The sequence below is a fragment of the Rutilus rutilus genome, assembly GCF_951802725.1.
Source record: "Rutilus rutilus genome assembly, chromosome: 11".
Taxonomy (NCBI): Eukaryota; Metazoa; Chordata; class Actinopteri; order Cypriniformes; family Leuciscidae; genus Rutilus; species Rutilus rutilus.
In genome coordinates this window covers 5,150,294-5,166,923 of record NC_140216.1, presented here as the reverse complement: position 1 = coordinate 5,166,923, position 16,630 = coordinate 5,150,294, and the positions used below count along the sequence as shown (strand labels likewise).

At 35.6% G+C, this 16,630-nt stretch overlaps 1 protein-coding gene across 1 annotated transcript; it reads left to right on the top strand.

Moving 5' to 3' along the window:
- The first annotated feature begins 1,150 nt into the window (after positions 1 to 1,150).
- Positions 1,151 to 12,305, top strand: hepacam2 (HEPACAM family member 2). Its single transcript, XM_084424320.1, has 9 exons — positions 1,151 to 1,341; positions 6,212 to 6,559; positions 7,135 to 7,419; positions 8,289 to 8,585; positions 10,321 to 10,446; positions 11,039 to 11,060; positions 11,147 to 11,181; positions 11,515 to 11,588; positions 11,668 to 12,305. The coding sequence occupies exons 1-9, from the start codon at positions 1,281 to 1,283 to the stop codon at positions 11,776 to 11,778; spliced, it is 1,359 nt and encodes a 452-aa protein (XP_084280446.1). The 5' UTR covers positions 1,151 to 1,280; the 3' UTR covers positions 11,779 to 12,305.
- The last annotated feature ends 4,325 nt before the right edge of the window (positions 12,306 to 16,630 follow it).

The window sequence follows — 16,630 nt, the reverse complement described above, 5'->3', positions numbered from 1 at the left end:
CTAAAACCCCGTTTCTCCCAGTTGACACGGCAACACATAACCGGCGTTTTCAGAAATCTCCACTTTGGCCGGAGTTTTTAGAAATAATCGTTTTCTTGGATAAAAACGGCGTTTTCGTGTAAATGACAGGCCAAAACGCAGGGAAATATCTGCGTTTTCCCATCGTGTAAACGGGGCCTAAGTCCCAAAAAGTCGGCGTGTTCCTTTCAATTAATTGAAAGTCTTTGGGATGTGCTGGAGGAGACTTTACAGAGTGCTGGATGTTATTTCCATCAAGAGGGGCATCAAATTTTGGTCAAGATCTTGTATTGACAATGCAAGAGTCCAGCACTCTGTAAAGTCTCCTCCAGCACATCCCAAAGACTTTCGATGACAGTTTCGAACAAAATCAGGCCAAAAGAAGTTTGTTTGGCTGGTAAATGCCTTCGAACTACCATTGGTCCGTGGCAATTACGTAATATGTAGTATGTGGCTCTGGGGACAGTCGTAGACTCTTAAGTATTTGCCTATTTAAATCCAAACAGTGAATTTTTTTGGTCGGCCAGTGTATTTTAAAATGTAATTTATTCCTGTGATGCAAATCTGAATTTTCAGCATCATTTCTCCAGCCTTCAGTGTCACATGATCCTTAAGAAATTATTTCTCATTATTATCAATGTGAAACAATTATGAAACCGTGACTCAGGATTCTCTGATAAGAATGAATCTAAATTAGTTTAATGGTAGGAGAGATTGTGGAGTAACACTTTCCCTGAAATTCATATACTGCGCAAAAGTATTCAATGATACATTAGTCTTAATCTGAGGTTTGTGAGCATGATTTATTCAACTTTTTCTTCGATAGCTCTTCCACACTCGGATTAAATGACAATTTTAGGTCACTTCTGGCTATTTATGTGTGTGATAGTTCTTGAAAACATTGTGTCTTCCTGGTTTCAGATTAAACTTTGCATGCCTCTGCACTGAATGTCCCTGTGTCTGTCTCGTACTTGAACGTCAGTCTGCGCTGGTTTCACACCTGTAGCAGTATGTGTACCAGAACTTCCCTTCTGTGATCATCTGACACTGTGTGTTTAAGCTGTGTACATCTGCAGTGAGTGTGTATCGGTGAGACTGTCTCTGGCCCTCAGGGTGACAGCAGTGTTTTGGAAGCTCGTCCAGGTGTATGTGTCTAAATGGCACGTGGGCGGGGCTTACACTAGGTTCTCTCATTTCCCTGGCAAATACTGTCACCAGTTCCCTTTTCTTGTCACACAGCTTCTGGAGATTATACAGCAGAGATGGAATGTGCTGGAGTCACCATGTTTCTTCTGATGTGCATCTTATTTCTCTTCGTTCCTGGTAAGTTGATTTTTATTGCTGGTTGAATGACAGTGATGTCACACACCAAAACTTTCAGTAAAATATTTTTTACAGTAATTTTTGGCCCAAAAAATTGAGGTAGAGCCATTAAGAGAAAGCCAATACTTTGGGACATCATCTAATTAAATACATTTACATTTTTTGAAATTCGCAGAAGAATAAATTAAAATGTCATTCAAAGTTATGTGCATATACATTCATATTTATACTTCAGGAAGATGGTGGATGGATACCTTTAATTATTATTTATTATGTTGACTGTTGACTTTCAGCAAAAACATCCTTCTCTGCACATTAAGATTATGTCAGGTGCAGAACCTGAAAGACTGAAGCTGTGATTTGATTTTAATTCTGCAATTCTGAGATAGTGTGGCGATTACTTCCTACATTTGGAAATGTTCACTTCCATTTTGAAAATTTCGATGGAATAGAATCCTACTGTGACTGTCAATATTTGTCCTTATGTTGTTTTAAATTGAAATTTTCACAATTCCATTTAATTTTATTGGACAAAAGTAAATAAATAGATATTTAAAAACGTTAATTATTTTATTTTATTATATTGCATTTAATTTAGATTTTTTTATTTAAACAAATCTGTTTGATTTCATGTTCAATGTTTTTAAATGTGGTGGGATTATAGTTTTATTATTGTGTGCTAAATTAATTTTTGAACATTTTAACATAACATTAACATAAGCACAAATTGTCATAATCTTAATATTTGTGCTATGTATTACTGTTGTCAAAAATTTCATAAATCCATTTAAATTAATACACAAAATAAAATTATATATAGGCTATATATATATATGCATTTTTTATTTAATTTGATATAAATTTCATAAAAAACATAATAAATTCCCAATATTTTTTACAGATTGTAATTACAAATATGTAATATTATATTTCAAGATAAAAATAAGACAGTATGTATATATATATATATATATATATATCATCGAATTAAATACATCTTTAGAGTGAAATTCACTATAAATATATACATACTGTATAGTATAATATATATATATACAGTGCAATGCATAAGTGAATACACCCATGCTAAAGTTGACTAAAAAGAGGAATAAAAAATCATATTTTGGAAATTGAACTTAATGCCTTAATTAAAAATTTTTGGAAAAATCCAACCTTTAAGGACACCAATTTTCTTTGTGAATGAATAATGTATCGTAAATAAATAAATGTTCTTCCTTAAAATACATGGTGCATAAGTGAGTACACCCCTATGTTAAATTCCCATAGAGGCAGGCAGATTTTTATTTTTAAGTATTTTTTTAAAAAAAAATTTAGGATACTATGCATCCTGATAAAGTTCCCTTGGCCTTTGGAATTAAAATAGCCCCACATCATCACATAGCCTTCACCATACCTAGAGATTGGCATGGTTTTATTTCAGTTAGCCTAAAAGCTAGTTTGATTTGCATTGAGAGATGATCTTATGGAAAGTACCCCATGCCAATCTCTAGGTATGGTGAAGGCTATGTGATGATGTGGGGCTATTTTAATTCCAAAGGCCAAGGGAACTTTATCAGGATGCATAGTATCCTAAAAAAAAATAAAAAAAAATACTTAAAAATAAAAATCTGCCTGCCTCTATGGGAATTTAACATAGGGGTGTACTCACTTATGCACCATGTATTTTAAGGAAGAACATTTATTTATTTACGATACATTATTCATTCACAAAGAAAATTGGTGTCCTTAAAGGTTGGATTTTTCCAAATTTTTTAAATTAAGGCATTAAGTTCAATTTCAAAAATATGATTTTTTATTCCTCTTTTTAGTCAACTTTAGCATGGGTGTATTCACTTATGCATTGCACTGTATATAATTTTTTTTTTTTTTTTTTTTTTTTACCTGACATAATCTTATGAAGGATGTTGCTGAAAGTCAACAGTCATAATAAATAATCATAAAAGGTATCCATCCACCTTCTTTTATAAATATATACGAAAATACAGTGTGTGTGTGTGTCTACATGTGTATATATATATATATATATATATATATATATATATTTGACTCATACTCTTGTGACAGATGCTTCCTACATTTTGATTTTTGTCTCACATGATGCTTTAAAAATACACATGCACAAACATTCAAGGCTTAGTGGATTATTCACAGTCAGGCTTTTGTTCATTTTCCAGTCCACACATTTGTATGTGCACATTTTGGTTACAGCACAAATGTCTGTACTGGACCATCATGGGATGTGAATAGCAAATAGCAGTGTTTGTTTGTGTTTTGGGAGTTGATGGCTTGCTTGTTGGTGTGAATAGCTCAACACCTAATGCCTTTTGTTGTGGTGGTCTAAGTGCGTTGTTGCTATCCCAGAAAGAATCCTTGTTTGGAGACAATAAGACCAGAACAGGCCAAGCACACTTTGAGCGATAAGTGTGGCGTAAGCTCATGCACACTTTCACTTCCACTGAACCTGCCCTCTGGTTCTCTGATGTGCGTACAATAGGGGTGTCTTTATTTATTATTTAGCGCACAACATGAGCCACACAGTTGTCTATTGTAATGCACAACATTGTCTGTCAGCTGGCCGATAAAGCGAGTAGGGGGTGGAGATGGCTGTGTTCAGGTAGTGAAGGGGTCTGAGAGCGATAGAGCGAGGGAGGAGTGAAACTGTCTATGCCTGCCTGCTGCCACACGGCCTTGCCTAGCAACCTAATGCAGATTAACAGCTGTCAGTTAAAGAAGCCTACCATCACTGTGTCCATGCTAAAGAAATCTTATCCTTAAGTAAATGAGATAGTTCAATAGAGTGCAGTGCACTCTCTTTACGGCATTATCGGAGCATTACTTATACGATCAGTGATACGGAGGTCTCTATGACTTCATGTAACGTGTGATAGCTGTTCCTCACTGAGTGTTTGCTCACCGACCAGTTCAGACAAATTAGAGAGGACTTGATGTTTGATCGCTATCGTTCTGAGAAGCTGGTCAATATTTGCTCATGCAGGCTTGATCAAGCGGAGAGGGCAAAGGCAGATCTGTGTGTATATGAACTAATTAATGATGGATAAATCCAGCGTCATGCTGGAATTGCAGATTATGTAAGGGTAGGGTATGTCTTATTCTGCAAACTTCTTATTAATTGAAGTGCCCAAGTGAACCAAAAGAGAAGGAAAACTGCGCGGATTAGCAACGGATTTCGATTAATGTTTTAATCAGCGATGTCACTGTTAATGAGAAACATTGCAGGGTTTTACACAGTGCCGTTCCGCCCAAATGACCGAAAAGTTGAATATTGAGCATTTGAACCCTAGGATGGTGTTATGTTGTACATATAGATGGTATTTGCTTTGTGGAAAGTTCAGTGTTTGGAGTCCCTTGTGAAAAAGTAGTGTCCTTAATTATATTGAATGTGCATTTGTAGTGTACTTCAAATAATAAAAGTAGGCTATATTTTTAATAAAAACCTGTGCAGATAATATAATATTAACGAAATGAAATGCCACTGAAGTGTTCACTTTCATGACTGGTACTTAACTTTAAAGTACATTTGAAATCATTATGTTTTAATAATCTTTTGCTATGCTTCTATTTCAAAGACAATTGAAGAACCTTTGAAATTACATATAAAGATGTAGGCTACTTAAGTGGGTCAAAAAGTCTCTTAAGTTCAACTAATTGCATATTACATTTTATAATACATTTAAATGTAATGCATGCAGTTAAGTGTTAAAAAAAGCATAACATTCAGTTTGCACTTTTATTCTTTTGAATATTCTTTTGTTTCCATAATAAGTACATTTTTAAAAGTACGCTAAAGTGTATTTTTTCCCACAAGGGGTGTGATTTTTTTTTTTTCACGTTCATCACAAGAGACAATAGAGCTGTTTAGCTTTTTAGTCTTAAAATCTGAGAAATGCAAGATGTTAATTTGCTACATAAAGGCATTTGAACATACAGTACTTTCAAACTTCACATTTTATGACTGTTTAATTTATGCTGTAGAACAAAATATGAAATTCTCTTTAAGTTTCATAGACCTTCAAAGGTGGACAAAGTACACAACTTCCTTACTTGAGTGAAAGTACAGATACTACTGGTCAAATATTACTCTGTTACAAGTAAATGTTTAAAGACCGATTTTTACTGAAGTAAAAGTACAGAAGTACTTGTTTTTTAAAAGTACTTAAGTATCAAAAGTAAAAAGTCAAAGTCAATGCATTGTTTCATTATTGCTGCATTGTTGTATGTAATACTTACAGTCCCTTATGCCTCTGAATCTATGCCTGCATACCCTCATATCAATATCACATTTATTTCTAGAACACAGTTCCAGTAGTGGGATTGAATGTGAGATTGAATAAGAGCACTCAATAACATCCAGAGAGTTTCGGACACCCAAATGTCTGTTCCCTCAAATAGTGCCCTATTTAAAGTTTTTTGGCTTTAGCATGAATATGTTAGCCTTACTGCAGTGTGCTCCAAAACAATGACAAAAGTCGCATTTAAAAGACCAAACCCAACGTTATCAACATCAACAAAACCAACATCAGTCGGGTTCTAGACGTCAACCCGACTTTCATTTCCAACCAAAATCCAACGTCAATCCGACATCGGGTTCTGACGTCAATCTGTGCACTTAAAGTGTACTTAAGTACAGTACTCAAGTAAATGTACCACCTCTGTAGACCTTATTTTAATCATAAATCTAAAACTGCTCTTCTGAAAAAACATTTAAAGGGAATCCATGTTGACTTCGCCTCCAAATTGAACTCTGATGACATTACATAAAACTGATTATTTGTGTATATCTTTGACAGTACAAGTCATTAAACACCATTTTACACTCTCTTTTGAACAGGTACAGACTCCGAATACATTTCACTGGAGCCCGCGCAGCATGGGAAAATGGGCGACTCTATGCTCCTCAGAGTTGAGACTCATTTTGATGTTCAGAATGTAAAGTTCCAGGGGTCCTGGTATAAAACTAAGCCCAATTACATTCATTTGGTCACTTTCACAGAGGCCAATGCCATCCCAAATCTGCGCCTAAAAAACAATACGGTGCTCAGTTTGCCTGATGTCTCACTATATTTTGAGCATCTGGATGAGGACACACAGGGGGAATACGAGCTGCAGATCAACATCATCTTCCCGAAAAGCTCCAGTCCAGTGGCTGTCACTAAAACAGTAACGGTCACAGTCAGCGGTAAGAGCCGAGTTTGGGTGTTTTTTGGGTTCTCATACAAATGCAAGTCTGTTTCCTATGGAAGCCCATTTTTGCCAGATAATAAACAAATCATGCTCTGGTAAGTCATAAATATGGCATAAAATGTTGAAATTATGACAATCAATTTAAATTGTTGAAATTATGACTTAAAAGTCTAAATTATTGCATACTAAATTGAAATTGACTTAAACGTAGGAATTATGACTTAAAAAGTTTGAATTATTACCTAAAAAGATGTAATTATGAGCTACTACATTGAAATCACGACTTAAAAAGTTGTAATTATAACTTGAAAAGTAAAAATTATGACTTATAAATGACTCGATATTATGACTTAAAAAGTCTAAATTTACAAACTAAATCTAAATTATGTATTTAAATGTCAGAATTATGACTTAAAAAGTCATGTTTATGGTATAAAAAGTCCAAATTAAAACGTACAATTACTGTTTTTTTCTCTGAGATGGAAACGGGCTGCCATATAGGCCTACATACATATTTCAGAGAATCTCTTTTCTTGTAAGCACTCAGTTTTATGTCTTGTCTGCTTCCAGTGCCTGTGTCCGTCCCCGTAATTAGTAAGACCCCAGAATCAGAACTCGTGGAAGACAGGGACAATGTGACGCTGACTTGCTCAGTTGAACGCGGGACAAATGTTCAGTTCGAATGGCTAAAGAACAACATTTTTGTTGGTCCAAGTGACCGGCATACATTCTCACAAGATCATCGGACGCTTGTAATAAACCCTGTCAAGAAAGAAGACATCGGCCAATACGTTTGTGTGGCGAAAAACCACATTAGCAGTCAGACAAGCAAACAGGCTGACCTCAGTGTGTTCTGTGAGTATCTGTCATTCTGTTCTGGCTCATTTATTATCTGTTATCAATCATCCCATGTGTAAATCATTACATCATTATTGCACACTGTCCAGCAGGTTCCTCCTACAGCCTGAGAATTAACTGCTGTTTGCATTGTAACGCAAACGTTAGACATGATCTGTCCTGACACGCCTTTTATATTAAAGCAAAGATAGATGAAAGTGGGTCAAACTATTAAAGGTGCAAAGCCTAATTTTTTCCTCATTAAAAAGGTTTACCACTAAAGAAATCAATAGTATTTTTTGAAAAATATGTTTAAAATCACGTACACTCACATGAGATGAAGACTAATTTCAGAAGCCTAATAAAAGCTGATTTATTTTACATGAAGAGGGTCCCCTCATGGGGGCCGCCATTTTGAAATCACATGACCAGTTGAAAAATCACTAAATTTTCCTCCTTAACCTTCGTTTTGTTAACTCTCAGAATAAAGAAATACTATGAACTATTTATAGTAATTAACTCTTTCCGCGGCATTGACAGAATTTTTCATCATTTATGAGACAACGCTTTTTCGTGTTTTCACTTTTATACAGTAGGGGGCGCTGTTATGCATTTTATGAAAGAGCACTGAATCTCTGGATCAAAACAAGGAGCACAACAAGTGATAAAAGAATTGCTTTTGCACGTTGTAGTCTTTGAGGGAAAAAAAATGCAACTTACGCACATTCAAGTGTTGATTAAAAAAAATTATACATTGAGCTAGAACTAGAACTTTAGTCTGATAGAACTAAAGCAAAGTAATAGAAAATTGCAATGAAATTAAAAAAAAAATAATGTTGAAAAACAAACACTAATAATGTTTTTTGCTACTTTACCAAATTTTTCAGATGGGCCTTATAACCTGGCAGTAAATTCTGACCAATGTCTGAAAACTGAAAGCGTGTTCACAGTGAACCCAGGGGAAATGGTCTTTTTTGAGTGTTATGCGGACTCGAACCCTCCCAACACCTGCGCCTGGATCTCTAAAACAAAGAACAGCACAGAGGTTCTCATGATCGGACCGCGGTTCGAAGTGAAGCCGTATGAGTTACCTCAGGGTAAAGAGTTCTTGTGTAGAGCATTCAACAATATGACGAAGAAGCAGGACGAGACCAAGTTCACACTGGTGGTGGCCAGATTTACAGGTATGTTTGCTGCCACCTACTGTTTTGGATCTGTACATTAGTTCATGTTCTGTTGATCTGTCTTTACTGGGTTTGTGTTGGAGTCCCAAAAACTCCTATTGATGCACATCTAAAAATAATGACGGTAATTTCAAAATTAAAGGTAGGTTGAAACTCTCTTCACATCCTGATAGCAATCAATAATAGAAGTGCTCTAAATATTTTTTCAAAATTACATATATCTTCTGTGTAAGTCTCAGAACCAAAAAATGTTCATCCAATCACTGCATTCGGTCCGACAACAACTAATGCAAACCCGTAAACCTACCCTACACCCTAACCCTAAACTTAGCCAATGAAATCGACTGCAGGGCAGGATTTATGCTGAATAGAGTGTTAAAGCAAATGGCAGTTCAGGAGATAAGCAGTTAATAAGATCATACGAAATGAGATCGCCGAGCCGGGCCGTTTGTATATCCCCAACCGGACCTCACCAGACAATTGGACCTTTTTAGTTGCACCGAGCATCACTGCTGCCTTATAGAGTGCAACTTTCCCACATGTAAAAATAACTTTCTATTTAAAATGATTATATTATTTTATTTTATATTGAAATATAAGTCAATGACAATTGGCTAAGCCATAACCAATGGTGCAAGTCTTTGCGAGTGGAGACCCTGTCCCCTTGTGGAGGGTCTGCCCACTTTTGGAGTTCACGCCCCATTTTGGAGATCTCTGGTCTGCAGCTATACCCATAGATATCCATATAAGGCTAGATGTCTTAAGGCGGAGTCTCGAACGGCATCACCGGCGGCCATATTGTCACAGGGAAGCTTTCTGGCGAGCTCTGTGGTATCTGAAGTAAGGTGAGTGATCAGCACGAACACAAATCCTCTTATCTTGCTGAAATCTTGACGGATTTTGTTTCTTACAAACGTTAAGAACATGGCTATAATTCTGAATGCTGGAACATGTTGAAATTGCAGATTTTCTCTGCTGATGATTAACTACATCTCTGACGTTTATAACAAACCAAACCGTTTGAAACTCGGTAGAAAATTGAGCAAGTTATGGTTATTTAAAAGTACATGCACCATTAAAACACAATGTTACGAGTGAGCGAGCTCCCTGTGGCAAGATGGCCGCCGTGTGCGGACGTCGACCTCCATTGGCCAGCAGCGCGGACGAGACATCTAGCCTTTATTATATGATATCTATGGCTATACCTACTTGTCAAAGCTAGCTTGCTATTGCTAGCCGTTTCAAAATTGCCTACCCTACCTTTAATTAACCTTTTAAAATCCTCTGACCTGATCAAACTGAAGTAGGCCGACATTACTTGAAGCTTTAAATAATTGAATAAAAGTAATAATACATAATGTATTTTGCACACATTACAAAAATTGTCATTGGCTTTGGTGTTATCAGTTAATCTGTCCTGTATGTTATTCATTTGTTCCATCCATTGTCACACTGCATGGTCGTGGCAAGCTGTTTTTTTTTTTTTTTTGTTCTCCAGTTGCTAAGTAAATCTGTCCCACCTGTGATTAAGTCTTGCTGTTCCACTGGAAAGTAAATAGGGGCCAGCACCTGGTCTTATTGTTTACATCGTTACAGGCCGTGAATTTTGTTTCAGTGTATTTACTTTGAATGCAAACATGCAATGCAAGTTCTTGGTTGTTGAAAGATGAAGATCACACACCAGATATGATTTATTACAAAATAATGCAATGCTGATATATCGATCTGTTTCCAGGAAAAGCGAAATATATCCAGGAAGGGAGTGCGCTGTCTTCATTGACTTTCATCACAGTCTTCTCAGTCGTCATCATCGTGTGTATGATGTTTGTGCTCCTAAGGAAGAGCTGCCATCCAAAAAGAAGTATGATATCATTCTGCTTTTTAACAATATTCAGGCATCACCTTAATAATGTGTCATTTGAACAAAGTCAGTTATTCAAAAAACACATTTTTCACTTTAAAATAATAGTCCAGATCACTAGCAGTTCCTGCAGAGTGACTAGGTAACGCTTGAGTAATTAGTGATGCTGCATTTTGACTATATTCAGAGTAAAAAAGATGACTCATGATAATGTTCTCTATAATTTGTCAGTTAGTTAATAGTTATTAATTAGGCTAATCTCATTAAGAACGGATTGATTACCTAATAAGGAACTATCTCCTAAATGTGACATTACTTACTGATTAGTTATGCTTGTTTCTGTACTGGTTAATAGTAGTAGCCGAAATGTAAATCTAGTGCTAGATTAGTCCTGTATTACTTCCTGCATGGTTACTTATTAATGATGGTCCATTATTCTAATGTTACTGAAATTTGTCAACGCAGGACAGAAAACGAATATCTGATTTCAAGGGCTCTTTAATTATTCATTTAGTGTTTGTCAGGCTGTATTTAAATTGGCCACAGTTACTGAGACAGAAATAATCTTTAACTAATTTTTTTTTTTCTACAGTGATAAAGACTTTCTACAAGCGGTAAGAAAATAATTCTAATTTATACAAGCATGTGATAAATGTATTGATTTGTGTGACGTCATTGATGGATTGATCCTGTCCTCCAGGCCTATGACAGAGCAGAAAGGACTGCACCGCTCCGGTACGTTTACTGCACGCCACGAACTATAATATACCTGTGTTGTTAAGCACTGATGTGTACACTGCCTCTCTGTACAAACAAACTCCCCAATCCCATTAACATTACAACCATGATCATATCTGCTTGGTTTCTGTCAGCATACGCTTTAGAAAAAAAATTCCACCTTGCTGGTTTGGCTTTACTTACACTGTCACTCCCTTTTGAAAATAAATAGGATATTATTACGGTAACTGCTTACTGTCTAAAGTAAACTAATGTGTGCTAACATATTTATATTACTTGCATAAATTTAGCTTTGTATTATATATACACTAATCTGAATAATATTTGCAGGTCATGAAGATGCAACTGAAGACTTTGGCATTTATGAATTTGTCTCTGTCCCTGAGAAAATGGATTCAACACAGGTAGAAATACTCACTTTGCTATTTTGCATGGGGAGTTTTGCCCCAGATCAGTTTATTATTTCTTCCCTCTGTTTTCCAGGCATCCTGCAGGTCTTTGGCACGGCTCGATTCAGTCAGAGATTTGCATACCACCATCTATGATGTCATCAGACATGTGCCTGAAACTCCTACACTGAGTCTTTTGAAATGAGAGAGGTGGATAGTCACGTGAGCTCAGATGTAAAGATGAAATGCATTTTACTCTTTTTTTTTTGTGCCATTTTTTCTCAGTCACACATTTAAGCACTTCTTTTGCTTTACAGTTATTCATTTTTATACTTCCTTTTTATACTTCCTAAAATCCGAAAAACAAACTTGTGCTGGGCACTTTTTTGTTTTTATTGCCTTAAAAAATATATAAGAAAGAGAACTATGAGATTTTATTCTGTAGCAACATGCTTAATGAAAAGCTAAGAGTATTTATATATAAATACAGTTGTCGTCTTACAATCGTTTTTCTTGCATAATGTAAATATGAATGCATTTTGTACTTTGAAACTGTATTTTTTTGCACACTGCAGTGTATTCTGTGATATTGCTCATTACATTTTAGAGACGCCACATTTCATGTTTTCGAATGTAAAACAGACATCATCTGTCTGTTTTGTTTTCTGTGTTGCACCTGTTCACATTTTAAACACAGATGCATCCATTCGTAATTTCAAAATAAAGGTTTTTAAAAATATATATTTGCATTCTTTTCTTTTTTATTAAATATAAGATATAATAAGATATAGGAGGTAACTCATTAAGTAACGCAAGTTACGTAATCAGATTCCTTTTTTCAAGTATCTAGTAAATTAACACATTATATTTAAAAGTACAAGAAATATCACATTACTTTCTTCTTGCAAGTTACTTTGTTCTCCCATTTATTGACTGACACCTCTCATGTTTCCATGTTGAGAGAAATCAGGAGTTAGTGCAGAGGTGTTGTGTGCGCTGTGTAAACATAATGGTTATTTCCCAGATGAGAAAAAGAAACCGCAAAAAGTGATGTAATGCATTACTTACCATAAAGTAACTGAGTAATGCGATAAGTTACTTTTTAGGGAGTAACACAATATTGCAATGCATTACTTTTAAGTTACTCTCCGCAACACTATAGAGATAATGTCTTTAAAATGTTTAATTTTAGCTCAAGATTGTTTAGTCACTTTTTGTTTATTAAATAAATGTGTTTAAAATTTGAAAAAGATCATTAGAATTTTTGTAAGTATGGCAGTGAGTCTTCCTGTGCACATATTTTGCTGATAAATTACATTAAAGGGTTAGTTCACCCAAAAATACAATTTATCCAATAATTTACTCTCCTTCAAGCCATAGGTGTATATGAGTTTCTTCTTTCAGCCAAACACAAGCAGAGTTATATTAAAAAATATCCTGGCTCTTCCATGCTTTACAATGGGAGTGAATGGTATCTTAGATTTTGAGGCCCCAAAAAGCGCATCCATCCATCATAATAATCCATAATCCATCCGGCTCCAGGGGGTTAATAAAGGCCATCTGAAGCAAAGCGATGCGTTTTTGTAAGAAAATATTCATTTTTATAACTTTAGAAAATATAATCACTGGCTTCCGGTAACGGCCGTATGCGAGTCTAGTTCCGGCGGAAGAGTGACCTCTGACCCGACGCATGACGTAAGATGTAGGAGTTAGAGTAAGCTCAGGTGAGGTTCAAACAACTACGGCAACAAACTCAAGCTCCTCCGACATTTCTCTTTGAAAATTCTAGTTTTAGACTTCTAATTCGTGACCGGTGTCAGAGAACGTCTAATGAGGGGAGAAGTGCCACTCAATAAACTTCCGGTTGCAGTTCCACTCTTGTTCCATATGAGGGCACTCACAGGACGAGTGCAGAATGAATGGAGGTCTATGGAGCTATACCGATACTCAAAATCCACTTTTCTTAGGATATAATTTTTTGTCTAGTAATTTGAATGTTGTTTTCGAAAGGGGATGCAAAGAAATTACACATTGCTTGGTGTTAGATTTTTTAGAGTCACTTATTTGCTTTAAAAAGTCTTTCAAAATGTCAATGACGTCAGAATGCTGACGTCATTAGCAGAATGCAAGCATGTTATGGGCAACAACTCAACCTGTAAGAAATCGAAAAGAAATAAGTACTCGTTCATTCAACTTTTGATCTATAACCCATGTTGAACTTGCAAAACCTACAATCAAATCTGAGATTTCTCAACGGCAATCGGGTGAAAGAGACACATTTAGCCGTCTAGCCCCATTGACTCCCATTCATTTTGCACTCATGGCGAGCGCCCCCAGTGGAACTCTGATTGGAACTACAGCCAATAGGACTAAATAGGGCGTTGGAGTGAACAGGCTTTCCGTAGACGGGGACATTCTAAAACGCTTAACGTGAAAAACGCTTAACGTGGCTTACTGTACTAAGACAGTGATATTAAAGGACCAAAATCAGCACACGTCATATTTATAAACCATAGTATGTATAAAAAATCAGATGAGCCCAGAATATGAACGCAACGCGTTTAATTACACGTTAAGCGTTTTCCTCCCATAGAAAACCATTATAGGAAAAGGCTTAACGTGGCTTACTGTACTAATACAGTGATATTACATGACCAAAATCAGCACACGTCATATTTATAAACCATACTATGTATAAAAAATCAGATGAGCCCAGAATATGAACGCAACGCGTTTAATTACACGTTAAGTGTTTTCCTCCCATAGAAAACCATTATAGGAAAAGGCTTAACGTGGCTTACTGTACTAATACAGTGATATTAAAAGACCAAAATCAGCACACGTCATATTTATAAACCATACTATGTATAAAAAATCAGATGAGCCCAGAATATGAACGCAACGCGTTTAATTACACGTTAAGCGTTTTCCTCCCATAGAAAACCATTATAGGAAAAGGCTTAACGTGGCTTACTGTACTAAGACAGTGATATTACATGACCAAACTCTGCACACATCATATTTATAAACCATACTATGTATAAAAAATCAGATGAGCCCAGAATATGAACGCAACGCGTTTAATTACACGTTAAGTGTTTTCCTCCCATAGAAAACCATTATAGGAAAAGTCTTAACGTGGCTTACTGTACTAATACAGTGATATTAAAAGACCAAAATCAGCACACGTCATATTTATAAACCATACTATGTATAAAAAATCAGATGAGCCCAGAATATGAACGCAACGCGTTTAATTACACGTTAAGCGTTTTCCTCCCATAGAAAACCGTTATAAGAAAAGGCTTAACGTGGCTTACTGTACTAAGACAGTGATATTAAAAGACCAAAATCAGCACACGTCATATTTATAAACCATACTATGTATAAAAAATCAGATGAGCCCAGAATATGAACGCAACGCGTTTAATTACACGTTAAGTGTTTTCCTCCCATAGAAAACCATTATAGGAAAAGGCTTAACGTGGCTTACTGTACTAATACAGTGATATTACATGACCAAAATCAGCACACGTCATATTTATAAACCATACTATGTATAAAAAATCAGATGAGCCCAGAATATGAACGCAACGCGTTTAATTACACGTTAAGTGTTTTCCTCCCATAGAAAACCATTATAGGAAAAGGCTTAACGGTTTTTTGAAGTTTTAATTAGTTTTTTTTAGTTTAGTAGTTTTACAAGTTTGTAGAAGTTTGTAGAAGTTTGAAGGTTTTCAGTTTAAAATTATTAGAATCGAAGCTTAAATGAGTCTTGATTGATTAGAAATAGTACATAGAATGGCAGCTGATGGAGTCGAAAGAAAGAAAGAAAGACAAAGAAAGAAAGAAAGTAGGAAAGAAAGAAAGAAAGAAAGAAAGAAAAAACTTAAATGAGTCTCAATAAATTAGAAATAGTACATCTGATTTTTTATACATAGTATAGTGATGTGTGCTGATTTTGGTCATGTAATATCACTGTCTTAGTACAGTAAGCCACGTTAAGCCTTTTCTTATAACGGAACTATGGGAGGAAAACGCTTAACGTGTAATTAAACGCGTTGCGTTCATATTCTGGGCTCATCTGATTTTTTATACATAGTATGGTTTATAAATATGACGTGTGCAGAGTTTGGTCATGTAATATCACTGTATTAGTACAGTAAGCCACGTTAAGCCTTTTCCTATAATGGTTTTCTATGGGAGGAAAACACTTAACGTGTAATTAAACGCGTTGCGTTCATATTCTGGGCTCATCTGATTTTTTATACATAGTATGGTTTATTAATATGATGTGTGCAGAGTTTGGTCATGTAATATCACTGTCTTAGTACAGTAAGCCACGTTAAGCCTTTTCCTATAATGGTTTTCTATGGGAGGAAAACGCTTAACGTGTAATTAAACGCGTTGCGTTCATATTCTGGGCTCATCTGATTTTTTATACATAGTATGGTTTATAAATATGATGTGTGCAGAGTTTGGTCATGTAATATCACTGTATTAGTACAGTAAGCCACGTTAAGCCTTTTCCTATAATGGTTTTCTATGGGAGGAAAACACTTAACGTGTAATTAAACGCGTTGCGTTCATATTCTGGGCTCATCTGATTTTTTATACATAGTATGGTTTATAAATATGACGTGTGCTGATTTTGGTCTTTTAATATCACTGTCTTAGTACAGTAAGCCACGTTAAGCCTTTTCTTATAACGGTTTTCTATGGGAGGAAAACGCTTAACGTGTAATTAAACGCGTTGCGTTCATATTCTGGGCTCATCTGATTTTTTATACATAGTATGGTTTATAAATATGACGTGTGCTGATTTTGGTCTTTTAATATCACTGTATTAGTACAGTAAGCCACGTTAAGCCTTTTCCTATAATGGTTTTCTATGGGAGGAAAACACTTAACGTGTAATTAAACGCGTTGCGTTCATATTCTGGGCTCATCTGATTTTTTATACATAGTATGGTTTATAAATATGATGTGTGCAGAGTTTGGTCATGTAATATCACTGTCTTAGTACAGTAAGCCACGTTAAGCCTTTTCCTATAATG